Source organism: Leuresthes tenuis, unplaced genomic scaffold (assembly GCF_036924035.1).
Source record: "Leuresthes tenuis unplaced genomic scaffold, fLeuTen1.0.hap1 SCAF_18, whole genome shotgun sequence".
Taxonomy (NCBI): domain Eukaryota; kingdom Metazoa; phylum Chordata; class Actinopteri; order Atheriniformes; family Atherinopsidae; genus Leuresthes; species Leuresthes tenuis.
The window spans coordinates 15,288,588-15,311,333 of NW_027325372.1; the positions used below are offsets into that span (position 1 = coordinate 15,288,588).

The 22,746-nt window shown below is 41.7% G+C and overlaps 1 protein-coding gene across 1 annotated transcript in view; it reads left to right on the plus strand.

The window, feature by feature from the left end:
- The first annotated feature begins 5,495 nt into the window (after window positions 1–5,495).
- rapgef5a (Rap guanine nucleotide exchange factor (GEF) 5a) overlaps window positions 5,496–22,746 on the plus strand; it is a 39,671-nt gene continuing 22,420 nt past the window's right edge. The window contains exons 1-8 of the mRNA XM_072369941.1: window positions 5,496–5,938; window positions 13,153–13,203; window positions 15,595–15,701; window positions 16,169–16,290; window positions 17,404–17,581; window positions 21,651–21,732; window positions 21,896–21,944; window positions 22,042–22,115. Coding sequence (XP_072226042.1) covers window positions 5,795–5,938; window positions 13,153–13,203; window positions 15,595–15,701; window positions 16,169–16,290; window positions 17,404–17,581; window positions 21,651–21,732; window positions 21,896–21,944; window positions 22,042–22,115 — 807 coding nt within the window. The 5' untranslated portion in view covers window positions 5,496–5,794. The remainder of the gene's footprint in view (window positions 5,939–13,152; window positions 13,204–15,594; window positions 15,702–16,168; window positions 16,291–17,403; window positions 17,582–21,650; window positions 21,733–21,895; window positions 21,945–22,041; window positions 22,116–22,746) is intronic.

Here is a 22,746-nt window from a genome sequence, read left to right on the forward strand (position 1 = left end):
TTAAGGGTTCAAATCTGGTGTAAAGTAATCAATAACTGTGTCGGATAAACAAAGTCGAGTAAAATGTAAAATAATTCCCTCAGCAGAATGTGACAATGCAGTAGGAGATGTTTTTGTTTAAAAAAAAACATGTTATGTACGTTCCTTAACTGGTTCTTAATATTATCTGGGTGGCCAACTCGATGAGGTTTATATGCTCTGTTAATAAAAATATCCATTGTAATGATGATATTCTTTGTGCTATACTTTGCTGCACTTCTTTTCATCAGTGTGAAAGGCTCTGCTTCACGTCTCTTTAAGGCCCCCCTCATAAAAAGACATAGTTGGTCATCTGATGGAGAGTGAGGCAGCTTCTCATTCTTTGGCCCTTTTCCAGTCCAGTTCTTCCCACGTGGCAACCGGAACTTCCAATCGTCGTTCGCAGGTGACGATATATATGCTCAAGAAGGTAAGTCCTTTCAGTTCCTTTGTCATAAATCTATATAAAATAAATAAATCTTCCAAAATTGTCTAATGTTTTCCATTTCTTGTTCTTCGGAAATACAACAAGCAGCAACGGCAGCAGGAGTGTTAATAATAAAAACAATATGTATATCAAGCATTTTTCCAAGGATAGCTGTAAGTACTGTTCTTTAATGCAAAGTGCATTTCATACAAAATGCTTTACTTAAAAACACAGTGAGACATCAGGTAAAAACATTTGGCTCAGCAGAGAGTGCGGACAGGAAATACCCAAATAAAACACCATGATGAAATTGAATTTAAAAAAAGTACTCCATTTGATCAATTCTTTCATTTGTTCCAGCTTAAAGTTCTTTATTTCAAAATCCCACTGAATTGGGCAGAGATGCTGTAGGAAGAGAGCTTAGAGGTCAGTTTAGAACACAGTCTTTGAGACCGGCCAAAGGGAAAAAAGTGTGTTCTGTGTGAGAGAATAACTCCCTTTGTTGTAGATTCGGATTTGGGGCTTCAAAGACCTTTTAATGCGCTATAAACCTCAAGAAGCATGATAAGACCGTAAAGTAAAAAAAGTCCTCTGGACAATATCTTCAAATCCCATCTGATCATATTTTAGAGTCTTTGCTTTAAACGTTGTTGACTCGGTCTCAGAGGGCTGCTATTGCGTTTGTGCCACGATCCGATTGGTTTGCAGTCATTTTGCATTTATGGTGCTCTTAAGCCCCCCCCTGCTGGGACTCTTTTTCTTCGCTATAAACACGTTCCTTGTAGTTTCCATGGGAAAAAAATGGTGCACTGACTGATGCCAGGGCTGCTTTGCATTTTTGAATTTCCACAAAATGTCAGGCCGTCCTCAGAGTTCTCATTCAGCAGACGTCAAGCCTGTGAATAAAGTTGATAAAAAAAAAAAAACAAAGAACAGACCGCTTTAAAGCCAGTTTAGTGTAATTGGTACAAGACTCAACATTTTATCTTCAAGATAAAAAAAAATAAATAAATAAATCAGCACGACTGATGAGGTGCTACATGCAAAAACTGGAACAAATTTTTTTCATATGGGAGTTTTCTGCATTTTTGTCATTTCTTTTTTCCCACAATAATTAGTCTCACTGTATGCTTCAGTTACCAAACCATGTTTGGACAAGCCATTCTGTGCCCCTCACATGTTCAACGTTAAATGATGGATTTCGAAACTTGACAGGCCTATGAGTGCATGATCCTTGCAGGACACAGAACACAGAACTATTACTGGTCCAGTAGTGAATCAGCTAATCAAAGCATTTTGAGCTGACGCCCCTTTCCTTTCTTGCTGTCAGACACTTCATACATCACACGGCAATGGTCCTTAATGCATTCAAATAGCTTAAGCTCAAGGACTACAGCAGATTTATACATTTGAATAAAGTGCTCACTGGCTGAGTTTAAGGGGCTATGAAAGGTCGGACTTTCGTGCATTTTTATCTTGATAATGTAGAGAGATTGGCCCAGGACAGGCGATGCCAGCATTCAAAGTGTTGAATGATAGAAATGTTTAGAGTGGGGTTTCTCAGTCTAGAACTCAGATCTTGGGTTTGACATGAAAGAATGAAACGCTACAGGGAATTTCTGCTGAAACCAAAAAATAAAGATTTTTCTTGTGTGTCTGTGTAACATTCCAATGCACACTGGCCTACTGCCTCAATCAGCGATGGTGTTGGCATAATCTGGATCCCTGAAAGGGACCAATTATCCCAGATTATAAGCCATATCAGGAAGCAGACACGACAGCTTTTATAGTTATACAACTGAACCCGCTGCACTCGGGCTGAACTCTGCTACTCTATTTGATGTAGAGGGGAGTTTCAGGCTCAGATCCTCTTATATCTACTGAATTCAAATGAATTCTCTTTCATATCATATTCACTCGAGATCTTTAAACAGCATTTTCCAGCGTTCATCAGCTTCCTGACCGGCCTGTCTTTTTCAGCCCATTTAGTAAGAGCTACTCTTTACTCTCGACTCATTCAACGCTCAAAATATGACAAACATGTTACAGAAACAGAAAAAAAAGCCTAATTCCATTTATTACAACAAAAATGGAGGAATAAATCTGAAAACTTATCATGGTTCAAGGGAACAGCATATATTATCTTACCATTTCATTCAGAGTAAGAAAACACCACATCCTACTGTTGTACCGATATCTTATCTTCTTATCCACGGCACAAAAAACACAGTTTTGTAAGTTCCAAATCTATGACCTATTCAGTTGTAAATGACTGCATGCTATTTCATGACAGCATTGAAAAGACTGCAGGTGCAGAATGCCTGAGCGGAACGGCTACATGGGATTCTACAGCACTTCCTCAACCTTAGTCTGAGTCAGGGGAAAGTCCCAGTGCTTTGGAACACATCCTGCTCTGTTCTGGTACCTAAAATAAATTCCATCCATCTGCCCTTGGTGACTAACATCCCATATAATTAAAGTCCTTGTCAGATTGTTATTGGCTCATATAAATCAGCAAATGAACACTTTTCAGGATTGACTGTTTTGCTAGTCATCCTGGGGGTAGTCTACCTGCCTCAATGGGCCCAGTCTCATCTGGACAAAGCAGGCAGCACTGAGATGATCACATTCTTGGATCTCTCCAGTGCTTTTAACACTATTCATCCTGCACTATTAAATGAGAAGCTCCAGAAAGTACAGGTGGATGCCTGCAGATAGACCACAGTGTGTCAGACTGAGAGGTTGTGTGTCCGAGAAGGTGAGGTCAGCAGCTCAGGAGCACCACATGGGACTGTACTCTCACTGTTTCTCTTCACTCTGTGCAACTCAGACTTCCAGTACAACTCACCTCCACTGCCTCATTCTAAGTAAACAAGACAAATGAGATTACAGTGGATTTTAGGCGAACCAGGAATAAGCCAACCTGGGAGAAGAGGTGGAGGTGGTAGACGACTACAGACACCCAAGTGTACATGTAGACAACAGATGGTCTGGCCTGGAAATGCAACACTGAGGCCCTTTACAAGAGCAGACTCTACTTGTTGAGGAAGCTTAGGTCCTTCAGTGTTCACTAAGTCTGTGATGTAGGATACATTTCTCTTTGCAGTCCTCTCTTGTGGCAACAGCCCCACAGCTACTGGCTCAAAAAGAATCTAACAAACTCATACAGAAGACTGGCTCCGTGCTGGGGACAGCTCTGGAGAATTCAGAAAAATGTTGCATTTGCTAAACAGACATTACTGCAAACCCTGTACGCAACCATAGTGATTAAATGAAGAAGGGATTTGCCCATTCCGAGAGTTGTGGAATGTAGTGCCACTGTTGTTTTAAAAAAAAACAAAAAAAAACAGAGCCACGAACATGCACAGTCATGTGCTCGTTGTCATGCCGAAGAGACTGACAAAGACACCTCCAGAAACCACAAAAAATGTCAAGGGACAAGGTAAAGTGTAATGCTACCTAACAGGAATAGGACTCCATTTTTTTTATAAACTATTATCTATGTGATGAAAAAACAAACTCACAAAAACATGAAACAAACAAAAATAAAATGTGATACAGGTTGCTTTATGTGGCATCGACACACGGGCAACGTAGTTCGTATATACATATATATATAAACATGTATTACATGAATTTACATTGTCATAAATTCTGAGGAAAAAAAATGGCTTGGATGACCACTGAAGATAATTGCGAAGAATTCATAAAAGCAAATGGTTCACCACAACGTGCAAACTATTCAAATATCATCAACAGATTATTTCTGGAACATTTCTTAGGACAAATAAAGCTAAGATCTATCTATAGCAGACCGATGAGGAAAAAAAGTATGAAAGGCCTTAATGACTTTAATTGTAGAACATCAGCTCTAAAACATTCACAAGCAGCATGATGGCAAGGGCATGCACAGCTTCTAGTGGTGCTGGGTCACTGAGGAAGGGTGCAGAGATGTGTAATGTCTGCTTACATTTAGCCAAATGCCACAAAGTGGACTGGACAGTGCTTTTCAGTGCAGATCTTTTCTCTGCATCTGTGGAGTCAGCAACCTGAACTTAACCTGAATGGACATGTGTTTTACTTGCTGAGGACAAACTTTACAGCAAAAATACCCACAAACAAACAGCAACTGAAGACAGTAAAGTGAAGGTCGGAAAAGGCCTGGTGAAACATTACAAAGCAGGAAACGTGTTTCGTGGCGATGTCCGTAGGTTCCAGCATGAATATAATTCTTGACAATGCATTTAGAGTTAACTTTTTAAAATGGGATACCGCATATAGAATAATAAAAATCAAATTTAACGAAAGTGACATATCCCTGAGCTTACTTCATGTGCTTCATACTGAATATGAGAAAATGACAACAACACTTATATTTAGTACAGTGGTGATAATATAAAGAGAATGAATTTTCCAACAGGCTCTGGTTGATCCACTGGGCATTAATTACACTTTGATATGCAAACACAAGCTGTTTCTATGAAAAGGAGGAGTAATGACTTTAAAGAATATACTGCCTGATTCTGACTATTAGGATTATGAATATTTGCAGCACCCTGAACCACGTTAGAAAGGCAGTGTTCCATCTAAACCAGAAAAAAAAAAAGAAATCATGCTGCCCATCTGACTCTACCTCAAGTTATAATGGAATTGACTGCTGGCTCTACAATTTTCCCCTCACTGTCAGGACCAAATTCAGCTTGAAACTAGAAACGTAGAGCCAGATAGCTGCACACCCATACAAACACACTTTGTGACTGCTCTTTGTTTACCTCTTGTAATCTGAGACAGGTAGAGCAGTGACGTCGCCCTACCTGGTTCTGTCTGGTTCCTTTTTACCCCCTTCCGCCCTAAACATTTGCGTTGTTTTACTACTTCTACGACAAATACAGAGTCGAAACAATCCACCAAGTACCAGTGCAGCATTAACGTGACGGTGAATGGTAGACTAACTTGCCCTTTTCCTTGTCACGGACATCAGTGAATGGAAAGTGGAAGTGATGCAATGTTTCTGTGCTTCTGTGCACCTGTGTCCACCTCCCCCTCCCCTCACCGGACAACACACGCACACCACATCCACACATCAACCTGGAAGAGTAGGATTCAGAGGGGTAAAAACGCGTGAGCCATTGGGTGGAGCAGCGTCGCGTGCTGCGGAATACATTGAGTGAACCGGGCTGCGCGCGGTTTGGCTGCAGATGCGGGTCGGTGAGTGTGGGCGCGAGGCGGGGGGAAATGGCGAACAGGCGCGGGCGGCGGTGCCCCTTGTGAGGATACTATAGGTAGACACTGGGAGCGCAGACAGGCAGCAGGCAGCTCGAGGACACACAGGAGAAGAAGGGGCAAACCATGGAGGACTCGGAGCCCGCAGAGGACGGCTTGCTCGCGGGCTTGAGGTGGAACAGGAGCGCACGGGACCAAGCACAGCTCAAACACAAAATCCGGGATCTGCCCGGGCTACTCAAGCACGGACTGCACCTGCGGAAGAAGAGCGTGAGTATTTCAAACCGACCGCGGCACGTCTGTTCGTCCTTTCGAGTTTGATAGCGGGTGAACGTTGGTGTCGGGTTTTTCTTTGCCTGACACCGTCGCTCTGTACTCTGAGGCCGTTTCGTAACCTCGTCACGACTCAGGTGTTTTCATTTTGCCACAGGAATCGCTGTCGCAGAGGCACCCTTTCTATATGTGCGCGCGCGAGTGTGCCTGTGTGCTACATCCATAATAACCAGAAAAACAGGAGGACACCATACCTTCACACTCCTGTAGTCAAGGCAACACCCCACCACCGCCAGATCCACCACACACACCTGCACTAAGAAACAGGACGCTTAGCCGTGCATGTTTGTATACAGTCTGTGTATAATTTCCTAACTCAGCTACAAATGTTGGAAATTCAAGTCAGTTTTTGTTGTTGAGGTGACTTATTATTTGGTCAGACAAAGGAAGGGGAAATATTAAATTGGCATTACAAGTTGCAACAGTCCAATGATGAATATTCAAATGGAGTTGGCTTTCATTTCTTTATTGAGCAAAGTACATAGGTGATGCCAAATGACTCATATCCTGACTAATAGGAATTTGTTCTGGAGTAAACACACCAATATTTCTATGTCAAATTAATGTGCTTGCATTTCTTAAAGCTCTATGGTCCTAATCAGACAAATGTTCTGATATGTCCCTTGGGGACCTTTTGGTTCTTGTTCTTGAAGCTTGGTCAACTGAGCAGTAAAAGTGTGTGACCTGGTGTGTGTCAACGTGCGAACAAGCCAAACGGCCGCTTTAAGTGTCAGCCTCGCTCATCATCCTCATCAGTGGCACCCACTTAAAAACGCATCCAGAATTCCCCCTGTGGGAGTCGGAGGCAGTGTGCCAGGACTTCCAGTCCTGGAGGAGCCAGATGTTCTAAAAATATGCAACATTTGTTGTGTAAAGGACCGTAGAGATAAACGGTTTAGGTCATGCCACTTCTGGTTACTTTCAGTGATGCCTAAACGAACGGCGGATTGAGGTCACTCTGTGTCGTGTTAACGGTTATCAATTTTTCCTGTCAAAACAAATGACAGGTGTTACATCTTTAAAAATGCCATAGAAGAATAGAACAAGTATGCACCCATATAACAATAGTATGTCAAACTGAGAGCTGCAATTACTGATCCTGTTGTCTTGCTTTGTTGAGTTGGAGACTCAAAAGGCAGGAAAACAGGGAGATATAGAGCACATGAGGAATATTTGTCTTTCCCTTCTCACCTCTTTGTGGGTTTTATGCTTTCTTGTGTGGGTGAGTGTGATGAGGCGTGGATAAGTAGTGCAAAGGTATGGCTGTTCTGCGCAGACTGGCCCTCTCTTCACCCAGGCAGTTGACTGTGCTTCACGCGTTGTACAAACACAGCTGTTTACCAAAAAAGATGTAATGATGATGATAAAGAAGACCGACATCGTTATGCAATTTGAAATTAGAGCATGTTTTCCCTCCTCCTCGAGGGGAACACCTCTGCACACATCGTGTCTGTTTGTAAAAGTGCAAAACCTCTGAAATGAGCTCTCTCTCTCACATCGCTCGATGTGTCATAGATGTTATCGTACAGCATGTGAAGTGAACTGGAACTGCTGTGTTGCATAAAGCCATCTTCTGCCTTCGGTGCCGGCATAATCCTGTCTTACACTGTGCTCCGTCATGACTTGCTCTGGTATCCAACTATGAGTCCTTTATTGGTTGCTGTATGGCAGTCTCATGATAATTTACTAATACTTTATTTTATACACTTGCCAGGTTGATTTGTGTGCTGCTCAGGCTGGATGTTATGCAACAAGAAAGTCCTGGTTCACATTCTTTCCTTTTTTTCCCCCCATGGGAGTTTAGCTCTGTCTGAAATTAGATGTAAAAAGTCTGATAAAGCGCATTGGTATAACATATATGTCCCAACAGTGAGGAAATGCTGTGAAATGGAGAGTATTTAATGGCTCAGGGTGCTGCTGGCCTACAGCATTGCTTGTTGGGCTGGAAAGAGATGTAATTTCTCAGTATTTTCCTGACAGCTTTGTCCATCCAGTGTCTTTAAGCCCTGATGAAATTGTCAGCCATCTGGAAAGTTTGACATGAAAAGGAGCCGTTTATATCATGGTGGTATTGGTTTGCTACCTTGAAATAGATTTTATTTGATAGAAGATCAAGCAGACGTTGAACTCCAGAACACAGGCGCACATGCATCTTGTAGTTCCTGTTTGACTTGGCTCTTTGCTTTGATATTCAGATGAAAATCTCACATAGCCTCTGTGCAGAATCTGTAGTAAATCCACAGTTAACTGTCCTTAACCTGTAGAATTAGGCCATTGATTGGTTTGTGGTATGTTTGATCCGATCCAGGTGTCCACACACTGATGTGTCATTTTATGGTAAAGTCTGGTTCTGATTCGTGTAGGTTTTTTCTTTACACTTCAGCTTGTTTATCACGTTCCTTCAGTTCCTGCTGTGGGTGGAAGAAAGTGTTTGTTCCTTTTTTTGTTCCCAAATTTCTCAGTTGTCTCCGTGTCGGGAAGCCCTCTTTTTCTTTTCTTTTCTTCAGTGAGATAGTCAGTATCAATCAGTTTACCTGTTGCTGGTTTTGATCTTATCGTCTTTCTGTTTGTGTTTAAAAGTACTCGAGTAAAAGTGCAGTAGCTTGTCAAGCTTGTGCACTCAACACATTACACGCTGGATATTACAGTACTCCTTCCAAATGGTGCTCTTGGATCTGTTTTAAGAGAGAAGCACTATTTGTAAAGTTGAGCCTTCTTGGAGATTCAAACTCGAACCCGAACTCAGACCTACAAACAAACCTACTGACCTGTGAACACTGTATGATGCTGTACTGTTGGCTGCTTTATGTTGTAAAAGGAGGCTTTAAAACCACACTCAAAATGAAAGCTATCCTGTGTCTGTAATCACTATCTTAGAGGAAAGTTGATGATATTCCTCCGACTATAATATCATTTCTGCTATAAAATTGCAGCACAGCGGAGGCTTGGGATGTGTTTTTTTGTGTGTGTGTGTGTGTGTCTTCAAGCCGTATTTCTCATCTGTAACTGCATTATACATTGAAATACGAAAGATGAAAGGACAAGTGAGGGATGGAGAGAGGCTTAAGCACAACATACTGAGTGTGTAAATGCTAACAGCAATAATTATGCACAGAAATGTGCATTTCATGCTGGAAGTGCAAGTAGTCATTGGAAAGGTTGCATAATAATGCAAATGCACGTGCAAGGCCTGATTATACAAGAAGAAAACTATGGAAGTGAAATCACGAACTTTGAGTGAATATGACTGTTTGAATCAATCCCATAAGGACCACTGGAATGTTAGCCATTGGTAGCCTGTGATCATGTGTTTTATTTGAAAGTGGAAAATGTCTATGAATGAAAATTTATACTCAGTCACGAGGAAGATGGTTGGAGAGACGATGCAACTCTGTTTTGACATAAACATTGGAGGCTATTTAACCAAACATAATGATCCCATAAATGAAATCAGGAACATTTTGAAAGACGACCCTGTTTAGGTTCCACATTTCTACCGTCAGCTGTCCGTCTCACGGTGTTCCCAACCGTGGGGGTGAAAGCGCTGGCGGTGAATCTGCCAGTCACTTTCTCGATTTAACGAAACAATTGTTTGGTCTGTAAATATGCCAGAAACCGGGGATTCAGACCCCAAAACAAAATGGCGAGGCAATTGTTAAGGTCACCGTTAGAATAAGCAGGAAGTTGTTTGCTCATTCTCAACTTATTTTCCGTTTAACTCCTAATATTAGTCCAAACATTGGCTAGCTGAAGTTCATGGCTGGTGGATTTCTTAACAGTTTTTGCTGGGAGCGTGTGTGTGTGTGTGTGTGTATGCGTTCATTGAGCTGTAGATGCTTTGATGTCTCCGTTTTGACTTGTATGATGAATGCATCAAGGAGTTACAGGAGCTTAGCGTGGATGTGTGCGAGAGGGGACTTGCCAAGCATACCGTGCTACAGCTCTTCACTGTGCTCAGCAATCTAATCTGAGAGTAATCCATTTCTCGCAGATAATGACCTCGCCTCTCCTGCTCTGTCTTTGACTCTCTGTATATGCACTTTGAAGTCATCGCACAGATAAACGTGTCAGCATGAGCACTGTCTGTATCTCTTCTCTTCTCTTCTCTTGGCGCTCGCAACAATGGCAGAGACCCGCTGTCACAGGGATGTGTGTTTCCGCGAAAGAAACCGATGCGCAAACACCAGAACCCCACAGGAGCATTGCAGCAGAAATCTTCCTTCATGTGTGATACAGTCTGAATGAAAAGGCGTCTGGAGTGTGTTTGGGAGAAGGGACGATTGTGGAGAAACAAAGACCTCTCGAGATCCGTGTTTACCAGACGGGGAGACAAAGAGATGAAGAGACGAGATATAGCGACCAAGACAACGGAGAGAAAGATAGAGGAAGATAGTGACAGTCAGAAACAATTTATTTAGCCTATATGTGCGTGGCTGGCTGGGTGCTCTGCTTAACTCAAGGTCCAAACACTGCATTGGCAGTACAGCTACACTGAGCCTGCATTTTTCACAGCAATAAAACTGTTCTTTTTCTTCATTTTTAAAGAAAAAAAAAGAGATGATATGTTTAAATCTCAAGCCTCACACTTTCTTGTTAATGGGAGAGACTGTGTGACTGATTATTTTAATTGTGCTCGATCATTAATCCATCAAAGCTCACTGACGCTTCTTCTTTTCATGCCGTTTGTTCATAAAGTGCACTTTTATATTTGCAATTGAGTTGAACAGTGTTTTGGTCCTCCGAGACAAACGGCACAGTTGATTTGACTCAAAGTGCTTGAGATGCAGTCAGTGCGCCAAGTTTCTGTTTGAATTCAAAGGGCTCAGCTAAGCCGAGCCAACTTCTGCTTTAAGCTTTACATTCGATCGTGTTGGGACTGGTGTCCGTGTTCTTCTCTCAGTAAGAATGCAAACAAGGATGTGCTATTTCCCCCAAATGGTGAGTTGATGAAGAGTAGATGAGCTGTGGGTAATTTGCCTTTTAAAAGGTGCGTGGGCGATCGGGATGTCTGCATTGTCATTGGCTTGTGTGTGAAAGCTTGTGACATCCCAGATAGTGTCATCGCTGTAATGGGCATCACCCACACTGATCTATATCCCTCTAATCATGTCTTCATTTCTCTTGCTACTCCAAGCTACGGCTGAGCTTTTCTCTCCATCTTTGTCTGGCTCACTCTGCCTCCCTTTCACGTTTATAATTGAAATGATCTCTGCTTCTCACTGCCTCATCTCTTCTCTCCATCTGTCATGCTCATATCCATTGTCATATATTCATACAGTGTGGTGAATTGTTCGACTTCCTCTATTCTTTCGCTCGATCACTTCAGTTCATTTGTATTTCTTCATCTACAGTCATCACTCCACAATCAACCCTTTCAGTGATCCCACTTCCCTTACACTCCTATTGCAGTAGCTTCTTGCCTGCTTCTTTTTAATAAATGCCGTCATTTTTTTAAACAGTAGTGCCAACGCTGCCATTTTATGGAGCGATCTTTTGACTCCACCATCGCCAGTGAGACTGAGACGATACAAGCACAATGTTTTTGTCATACTGCATACTGTACACCGCTTTCTGCTCTGATCGGTCAAGAATCCTTCTTTCTTTGAGGGGTGCATACGAGCCACCAGGTGGGCCATATTCAAAAAATGTTTCACGGCGATGTGACGAAGCGAAGGAAGAAAAGCCTGAGCTACAAATAAGGCATTTCAGGCTGTGAACTCCGGGCTTTGTTGTCCATTTTACACTTACAAACATTTGAGCGAGGGATAGCAAAGGATTTGACATTTTGATGTGCACGTGGGCTCGCTGTCGGAATGCCTGCTGAGGAAGACATCTGGTTTCATGTGTGAAGATGAAGCATTTCAATTAGAATCTGAGAATCCAACTACTTGACCTAAAAGGTGGAGGTATCTTTTGTCTAAGATGGCTTTAGAGATGATTTAGGTGTGTCAGTATTAAAAGGATTGGTGTGTTAACGGTCACTCTGTGTATTTGTGACGTCACTCTTTTTCTTTTGATCAATGAGGAGAACACCTTTTGAAGTTTTGTGATAAAGGGTTGTAAACCAATAAATGCTGAACGTCTGTAGTAGGTGAGAAGTGTGATAGGAAGTGTAAGGGTTACGCTTTGTAGGTCGGAGTAAAGAAATCACCAGATTACAGAATTATACTTTTGAAGTTGATTGTTTTTTCTATCTTAATATATTTTATGTGTCAGCAGTAAAAATTACATTAGACCAATGGTTTTAAAAGGCTTTTTTAAAACATTTTAAACATTTATTTTCACACGTTCCCTTTTGTAGATCTTATATTTGATCTTAATAGTGCAGTCACTTGTATGAGCGTGTGTGTGTGTGTGTGTGTGAGGATGGGTCAGTGTGGACTGTAGTGTAAAAGCACTTTGAGTGGTCAACTAGACTAGAAAAGCGCTATAAATGTATAGTCCAATAACTCAATTTCTATCTATTTTATAACCGGTGTTTCAGCACAGTGACAACACTCATCTTGCAGATAACAATCCATAAAGATTAAGGGTTTAAACTCCTGATAGTGGGATGGATGCACACAGGCAAAGACTGATGATAGTAACCACGAAGAGCTGTTTTATTGTTTTCCTGTAAAATGTAGTAGTTGAATTCAAAGTTGCAATTTATTGAAGAGGAATGAACAGATGAGCGTTTTTTCTCATGTCATGTATGAGGGCTCGAAAGAATATGATTGGTCGCCTTCACTGATGAGCTTCTGTCGACCAGACGGTCACATTGTCTTTAAGTAGAAATAAGTAGCCGTGCTCTTTAAGTTTCGCGAAAGTCTGTCGTAGTAAAACATGCGTACGAAAGCACTAATGTGAGTAGTGGCAGGGGGTTATTACCGCTGTGAACTCAAACAAAATCTGACTAATGTGTTCGGAATGATAAAACTGGTCTTTCTCATCCCTGAGTCATATTTGTTCAGCGTGTTTACTCTGTGTGTGTGTGTGTGTGTGTGTGTGTGTGTGTGTGTGTGTGTGTGTGTGTGTGTGTGTGTGTGTGTGTGTGTGTGTGTGTGTGTGTGTGTGTGTGTGTGTGTGTGTGTGTGTGTGTGTGTGTGTGTGTGTGCGTGTGTGTCGTTCTGTACGAGCTGACTCTGATGCCTTGTGTTTTGTTTCAACAGCAATCCCCTGACACTATCCCCGGACCAAGCACTGGACCTGCAGTACACAAGGTAAGGAGGCGCGCGTGCACACACACACACACACACACACACACACACACATACACATCATACACATACAGAAGTGATGTCATCCCTTTAGTTTTGCTGTGAAAGCAAGTGTTTGTTTATATCCCGTATTGATGACATCAGAGGGGATATTACCTTTTCAGAAATGGTTTCAGCACCTACACACACACACACACACACACACACACACACACAGGGGCTTATTTTGTCATGCATCATGATAATGTGGTTTGCAAATATTTTCCTATTGCACTCATGCAAAAAAGCCCAAGGGTTGAATTTCTCATATATGTACATACATACATATATATATATATATATATGTAGTCTTTTCTCAGCACTGAAATATGGAGCAAAAGTTAATAACTAAGATAAAGAATTCAACATCTGAGTTTAGAATGCTGCTTGTTTTAGAACATCTGTTTCTCAAGATTTTCATTTCAGTACTTTACCTTGGTGTGGTACCCTTTAACTTTGATCTATACTTAGGCAACTTAACTCTTCCCAATTACAGCATATTTGTCAAGAAAATGATTTTACTATAAATGTTCTGCTATATTGAATTTGATGGTTAAGATTTTAGCCAATTATTAAACATTGCACATTATTTGTGACCAGCCTCAGCAACGTGTTCAGTTACATTTGAGGGCTGGTTTTGTAATCCTGGTCAAACCCTGGACTTTTGTTTTTGTTTGAAAGGGCACTGATGACATCATGGAGCAGTCCGCCATGCGGCACCACCATGTCTGTCCACCAGCTAAGAGTGGGCAAAACAAACACTGGCTCTAGAACAGGCTTATTGCATTATTGCATTGCCACCCTGATTTCTTTATACATTTGGAAGGAGAGGGTCAGGTGGGGGTAGTTCAGTTCACTTACATGGCCAAAGATTTATTAATACTCAGTGTTTTAAAAATTGGAGCTGCTGGTGCTATAGTTGCCTCAATAAACAAACACTTGTACTGTTCAAACCTTTAGCCACCCGTCCTTTCTTTATATTTTGCTTCCAAAAAGCCACATATTTTTTGTAATTTTTTTTTAAGGTGGTTTTCAAGCGATCATTCTTGAGGTTCCAAGGTTTTCTTTGGGCATTGGCTGATATGCATGTGTGTGTGTATATATATATATATGTATATATATATATACACACACATTATTTTTCAAACTAATTTCTAGTCCAGTTCTTGTATCTGACCATTTTCAGAGGAATGCTTAAGTTACTTACCACTAACCTGTGAATCGTTCAAGCACAACATAACAAACAATTTGACAAAGAACCAGTTTGAACCAACTGAAATCGGTTTGTGTCTTAAGGCACTTTTTACTTGCAGGTTGTCACAATGACATCATGTTTTCCTTTTTTGTTAGGCACATCAACAAAGTGATCCCCAAAGAGTTTTTAGCTGAACACTTTGCCAACCATGCAAAGACATGTTGTGAGTCTTTAAAAAATTTGAAGAAAAATGTGCAAGTGGCGGACAAAAAAGGAAGTGTCAGGCCTCAAAAGACATCTAAAGCAGATGAACAGCATCTTGGCACCATTTTGTAAAATATGATCTGTGCACACTCAAGAGCAACCAATAGGTGTGAAGCCGATCTCAAAGTCAGCAGTTTGTGATAAGTTTATCCAAGTGTGGGAGGGAATTTGTTACAGAAAAAACCCCCTAAAAAAGTAGAAGACTATCTGGGGCCAAAAGCAAGCAACATTAAAAGATTAACCCCACAAATTTAGACCTTATTTGGTGGAACTGTTTCAAAATAAGCTGTGGTATATCCCCCATATTTAAAGAAGCGGGTCAGTAGCTCTTTTGCATATTTTTTCTAATCTTTGGACAACAGTGGAGTGGTGTTTAACATAGGAATGAACAAAAATCACATGTAAATTATGTAGAAAATATAGTAAATAGGCAAAATAATTTACAGTAAACATACAGTACAGAAGACCCAGTTGTGCTTGAGTTTATGGAAAGTGTCTGATGTTGTCACATGCTTTCTGTGGGGGCTACGCAGCAGGCTTTGCTCCATGGTGTGGACAGTCAAAGATGGTATAAATACAATAAGAATAAATAGAACGGGCAGCCAGGTGAACGGCTTCAACTGAAATACAGTCGTCTTCGTAGTGGCATCAGCAGCAGGACTATTGCAGAGTGTGTAGACGCATTCAATGTGTTTTCCTCAGGGGGAAAGAAATCGAGCTGCCCTTGTGAATTGGTCAATGAGAGCTGCATGCGGCCATATTAGTCCTCTACAACAGTCACGTGTAAACCAATACCGAGACAAGAATTTTGTCATTTTCATGTTGTGCGTACAGTTTAGCCCCCTGACTTTAGAACAACTGCGCTAGCTTGATTTGACGTGTTTGTGTTTTGTCAGTCTTGCTCCCAGAGTTTTCCATGTGCTGGCCGGGCTGTGAGGAATGGCTTCCTTTCTCATGGGCCTTACCCGGCGAAAGACAAGATCCACCTGGCCAGAATCATACGGTACACTTGCCTCCGTCTGTTTGTGTGTCTGTGTGCACGGATGAATCGATAAGTCCACTGAAGCATTTACACTGACTCGCCAGTCACTCTCGAGCCCTTTCTTAATTGGACAGTCAGATTGTTTTTGCAGCGAAGCAGGAAAGGAAGCAGGATGTAGGTGATGGAGAGTTGAGCACAAAATGTTATGCATTTTACTGCAGAGCACTGTACATATAGAATTCAGATGGATGAAAAAGTGTCAAAACCCAAATATAGATAGACACTATATGTACCATCATTGTATATAGACCCACACACTCAAGCATACTCATGGGGAGGAGGGGGGGCTTACAGAGAATTAATGAATAATCAATTTATATTGATTGAAAGAAAAGACAAGCTTTGTGCCAAAGAAGTGTGTATGTGATTCACGGCATTGTGTGCTGAAAACGTATACGTGTGTGTGTGTGTTCTGTGTGTTTTAACAGGCGTAGCTATGTCGGAGTGGAGCTGGTGCAGTGGCTGTGTGAGCAGTGTGTGTACGTGCGTTGTCGGACTACTGCCGTGCGTGTCTGGCAGGTGCTGCTGGAGCTGGGAGTCCTGCTGTCGGGTAAAAAAAAAAAAAAAGACACACACACACACACACACACTCTGACATGCCGGTAGTTAGGACTGTGCTACAAAATTTATAGCCTCCTTTCAGCGACATCAGCAGCTATCTGCACATCTCTAAAGATACAAGCGGCTGACTTATCCAGCAGAACAGAGAGGTTCATTTACCGCCTCATTCACTTGCTCAGCACATGAACCTGATTTTTAATTTAGATCTTTCACACTAACCAGGAATCTGTGCACTGTTTATTAAAGCCCCACCTCCCACCAATCACTCATTATACTGCCAAAATCGCCCACCTTTATTTATCTTTTTTGTCTGTAACCATGTTAGCAGATATTTACTCCACACTGAACCGTTTGAGAGCCTGTTAACCTAATTTCAGTGCGCTAACAGGGCCTATGTGAGAGCTCTGCAGCAAGAGGTAAGACAGACATTGTACACATACAGTTTCTAAGGCGGTTCATGTTTCTTTTCGGGGGATAAACAGTCCTGCTTAGGTGCAGTTCATTGGTCTGGTGAGTAAATCCAGGTTTTATCCGTGGGTATCGTGTCTCTGCTTTTTAAAAAAACAAAACAATCAGTTTATCTCTTGTTTTTCTTGTTTGATAGAATGATTAATTACAATTCAGGTGAATTCCATTTACTTCAATTTTAATATTTGTTCACCAAGTTAGTTGTTTAACTCTTGAGTTGGCTCTTAAATTTTGAGACATAATGAACTTGGCTTTCAAAGATTTGGCTTCCTTTTTGCATATTTCTAATTTATACCCACATTTCACTGTCAAAGCGTTAAAGATTAAATGCCCTTGTGTTAAAATAAATAGTGACATATGTTTACACATCGTGAATAATGTTTTTTGGGTTGTCTATGTGATGCATATATGATTAAATAAAAACAAGCAGAGGGGAAAAAAATCAATAAAGAAAAACAAAGCTTTCAACATGAGCATTGCTCATAGGCCTCTGGCTTAGTGTTGGCCTCTAATATATGACTATAAAAATAATCACTCCTTGATTTACTTTACTCAGTTGAATGATTATTGTGTTAAACAGCCTGTTTAGCTTCAATGACTACGCCATTGACAGTACCGTCTGTTCTTTCCCCAGTGGACCAGCGTGTGATGTTTTCAGACTCCAACTCTTACTACCAGTTCAGTTTTGAGGAGTGCGAATCTGCGTCCTGTGAGTTTCGATCCAATGAGGGGGAGTGGCCAGAGGCTGTTAAGCTCCTCCTACAACTTGCCCCATATGTCCAGTTTCGCTCTGGTGGTGGGGCGACTAGCCCGTAAGTAAAGAATAGATATGTGGAGAGCTGCTGCTAGTCCTGTTTATCTGTTGTGATTTTAAGGTGTTTCCACAGTTTTTATGTGACTCCTCTATCAGGCACGACATGGTCTCAGTTGACCTAAAATATAGGCTTATTGTTCCTTTACATTTTCAAAGCTGAAGTGACAAGCTTCCAGATTGCATCTATGACTGTGGCCATTTGTCTGTGATGCCTTGCAGTGAAAAGCGACAAGCAACTGTGCATGATTCGGTTTTAGGTGTCACACTTCTGCAAGTGCATTTCTTCCCTTGCGGCATGAAAAACAACTTAAAAATTCACATTTCCAAAGATCATTCTCAAATTCCAGTGAGAAATCAAATCTCTTAGCAGTGTTTTTATATCCTCAATCTGCGCTGAGACATATAAGCGACGTGTAATGTGATCACTCGCATGCATGGAATGGTCTCCAAGGTGCACTCACATATACACCCTAAGTGGTGTCAGCCAGAGTTCCCTGCTTTGCTGCTCCTGTGTGTGGGGGTCCTGCTGAGGCTGCTACTGAACTCAATCTGTCACTCAGAGAAATTGTGAGAGTGAGATCGGTGTGTGAGAGAGAGAGAGAGAGAGAGAGAGTGTACGTGGAGGAGGAAGGAAATATGAAGTATATATGGAGTGCGAAGGAACAGAAGCACAAATCAACATATTCTTGTGTGTATGCCCGTTGTCTGAAGAGTTCACAAGCATCTGATGTATTTGATACGTGCAAAGCTGTATTGGCTCAAATGTCTTTTCCAGGTTTATGCTTGAAACGACACCTGAGGTGTGAAGCTGCTGCGTACTTCCAGGGTGGACACAAATGGGATTTTGCAGTCATTATCCTCACGTTCGCTTTTGTCTCTGCTGCTCCGTGTGGCTCTTTCCGACTGTCACGCCACTTCTCTGCAGGAGTCCATCTCACACCATCCCTCCCGCTTTCATTTTCCTCTAAAGATAAACCGTTGAAGCTGTGTGAGGGGGAAAACGTCCAGAATTACCCCATCTAAAAATCTGTCAGTCAGTCTGCAGTCAGCCTCCTCGAGGCTCCTCATTTATGTTACACATCCTCTTTACGAGTTATGGCTCCACCGTCTCCCCCGTCTCTGACTGTTTTATCTAATGAGGCAAGCATTAAACTGATACTGATAAGTTAATACACAGTAAGGGAACATTGCCTGATCTTTAAGACTGCTGCTTCAGTGGAGCCAAAAGAAAAGCTTGCCTGCTGATCATATGTCGATTGATACTTTGATCCTGAGTCATTTTTACTTAATTCACTTCAGCACTGATTGCATGTCTCATAGGAGCTTTGTGTATGGACAATAACTTCTCCTATTAGACATGTGGTGATAGCTGAGGGGTTACCAGTTTGTTGTTTTGTTTTGCTGCAAGAAAAATGTTGTTTCTTTATAGATATATAACAAGAATATTAATTTCAGTCACCTTTGTCTCTCCGTCTCCATCTGAATTTAGCACAGCTTCAATTGAATGCACTTTAAAGGTGAAAAAAATCTGCCTAATCCTCTTTCTACCGTGTTGCTTCACATTAGAGTAAGAGCCAAACATGCATATAAAGTGCGTTTCGCATTAAGATTTAACTGTGAAGGAGGATGTGGTGCCAAACGCAGTAGAAGTCGCTGCTTTGGTTTAAGTGCTTTTGTTAAAGTTTAGGTCCTGTCAAGTTGATCTTTGGAGTGTGAACTCCTCACGGAACTGCTAATGTTTAGATGTGAATGCCTTTCTCATCAGTTGAACTACAATGCATGCTCTAATTTCCTTTAATGTGGTTTTATACATGATTGAATACAGTGAATTACTTATATATTTGTTGACCTAATAATCTGACTATAGATATTAGTTTGGTGTTTGAGTCAATGATGATAAATTTGTCAGTTTCTCTCTTTGAATTACAACGTCCTCCGCATTGTGCAGCAGAAGCAGATTTGCCAGGACCTGAAAATACGGCACCTTTGCTTAGGAAGAGGGAATTAGCTTGCTTGCTTTGCACAGTGGTCTGGACCGAGACAATTCGTGGCTCTTTTGTCTTTTAATGAGAAGGGGCAAGAAGTCAGACACTGCACAATATTGCAGGAACATTATAGCTCGAGGGAAGGGCAACCAGTCAGTCCCCAGTTTTGAGCAGAGAACGTGTCCTCCTGTGTAAATGAGACTCTTTGCACTGTAACACGTGCTAGACTTGCTTTAGACTTGCAACATTCAGAGCGAAACCGTACACAGGCAATCGTTGACTGTTTTTCACGCTTAAGGAATCTGCATCAAATCACAAAACTCTTTACAGCATTAACCTCGAGATGTGATCTGAAAAGGGAGATGGTGCAGGCACAGATCATAATAACCCTCAGTGCTGCTATATGCTGCTTAATGGTCGGTGACGCACCTCCTACTGTGCCTTTCCTCCAGCTCTGGCACATTTAGGCTCATGGTGAGTCACCAAATTACCAACTGTTCACTAGCTGAAAATCAAACTTGATGACCCAGATGGGACCAAATCTACCCTGACTCTTCAGAATAGACCAAGATCTGCAAAAGGATTTCCTCATTTTCTGAGCAACAACCATTGTTTTACCAGATTTATCAGAAGTTTTAGGGTAGAATTAAGTAATTCTGACTATCGGTATTGAAAGGAAAGTGAAAACACTGCATTTATTGCTACAGTATCAGACTGACACTAAACGCATGGTATTTTCACACTCCTTCCAGGCATGCGATGGTCCACCTGCCTGCCTGGCATGTCTGTGCCAGAGCTGGTAGTTGATGTGTCAGGCTGAGGGCTATAGTGTTATCTCTTAGAGCTTCTACATCTATCGTCTCCTTATCAGATTACAGTATACACACACACACACACACACACACACACAGTTGCGCAGGGCTTTGTCTTCTTTCCTCTACAGCTATTACAAGTGCCACTGGGATCTGTGCATGAAATCCAAATTGTATGCAAACGTATCTGAGCGTGTCTGCGTGAATGCTTGAGGAAAGAGACAGATGTGTGTTCTGTGAGGTTGAGGCAGTGCAGTGGACGCCAATCCAAAGAGTTTTGTAAGAGATCATATTGGATAAGGAGCCCTCGGGTGTCGTCTGTTGCCGTCGAAGACGCACTCTACAGCCTTGTATTATTGCTGTGGGAATAATGGAGAGTTTACCCCCAAACAGCCATCTGTTTATACAGCACATACACAGTCAAACATGCACACAGATGAAGTCAAGCACAGATGCTTGGGGGAATAAAAAAGAAAAAAAAAAATCCTCAACAGGGGTTAGACGTCTTTATACAACTTGAACACATGTACACGGCCACCGCATTGCCACGCACACTCGGGCACGTGCGCGCGCACGCACACACATGCAGAGATTCTCTAACATCAATAGAAGGGTGTGTCTGGGAGCTATTTTACATGAAACCACATGAAAGAAGACAGAAGAAGGAGAGACGGAGGTTGCCGAGACGGATGTTTGATACAAAGACGTATAAGAAGCACCGAGCTAGAAGGACATAAAAGAAAAACGGACAGACAGAACTTTGCAGACGATATAAAATTCTTACTAAGAATATATTGATATCCTTTGTGTTTATTTATTATGTTTGGTTTAGCAGGGAATGATGTGTGGATTGTGTTTTCAATTAAACAAGTAATTCAATGGAACAATAACTTAAAAAGCTGTTGTTTTATTTATTTGTTTTGTGGTGTTTTGATTTGGGGATTAAGAGAAGCGGTCATCTACTTAATGTACCTGCCTAGCAGCTTATTAAATTTAGTAAATTGGAAAGTGAAGATGGAGAGAAGCTGTCTCTATTCAGTTTAATTAATTATCCTCTGGGTTTAAAAGAAAGGACAACAACAAAAAAAACGGTCCACGTTTCATAATAACCTGGGGATATTTGCATATCTTTAGACTGTAGTTCTCTTCTTATGATGCCAGGGGGCAGTGTAGAGAGGACCACTGCTCTGCAAGGAACTTTTACCCCTGTGGGCTGTAGAATATTGAACACTCTGCAGTTGCTAATAAAGCTATTTTGTGTTTCTCCAAGGTCAGAGGAAGACTCTGAAGGCAACAGGGACATGTGCAGTGAGATTCTTCAGATGAAAGCCCTGGAGAGGCTCACTTCTACGGTCAGTGTGTGCATAGGAACTTGAGACTGAGAAAGTATGCCATCACCTGCTAAGATAACGCTAAAACAAAGCTGAAATGGTTTGTGGGATGTCCTCTTTATCAGTTCTGATTTTGTATTCGTTGTAACTCCTTGTTTCCATTCTTTTTTTCTTTCACCGGCAGGTACAAAGCGAGTTGGCAGCTGCTCTTGCTCGAAAGACTCGCAAAGCTTGTAAGTATACGTGTTGTTGGAGCATGTGTGTTCTCCCGACTCTTTGAAACTTTTGCCATAATGAGAGGATGTACTGACATGTCCTATTTGGTTGTAGTATCGGAGCAGGACTCTGTGACAACGGAGACGGGCCGCCAGGAGTCTTGCACACCCAGCAAGGAGAGCAGCCCGGTAAAACAAACACACACACACACACACACACAAGTGGATAGACAGTCTTTCATGATAGGAATATCCATATTAGTTAATTTAAGCTAAGTCCTGATCCATCATTTGCTTGAATGCAGCATCAGAGAAGTGTGTGAACCTTAAAACTGTGTGCTTCTTGCTCGTTTTGAACGGCACTTTTCTTTGTTTTGCACTACCCTGGAGGCCGAGATACCACAGTTCGCAACTTTGCTTTTCGGCCTGGCACAGCATCATTTTGCTGTAGCTGTCACATTTGATTAGCTTGGGTCTGTCTGTAAAGGTGCCCATCTATAATCATGTAGAATACAATTTTTTTCCTCCCCGTGCTCTGTGTGGACTGTTTTAGGTTGTCACAGATAAGGCCTCAGTTAGCTAGCTCGGCCCCGTTTCAGTCTCACTAACAGTTTAGTTCTCTTTGCGTGAAATGTTTGGACGGTTTTTTGCAAATTTCACAGTCCTAGAAGTTTGCAGTCTTTCAAACGTTCTCATCTACCTTGCAGGACATGGCACTGTGGCATACACAATGCAAGTTATTGTTACTCTCTAGGGCAGTGTCCTCGGGACCCGCTGCCCAGCATGTTTTTGATGCTTCCCTCCTCCAACACACCTCATT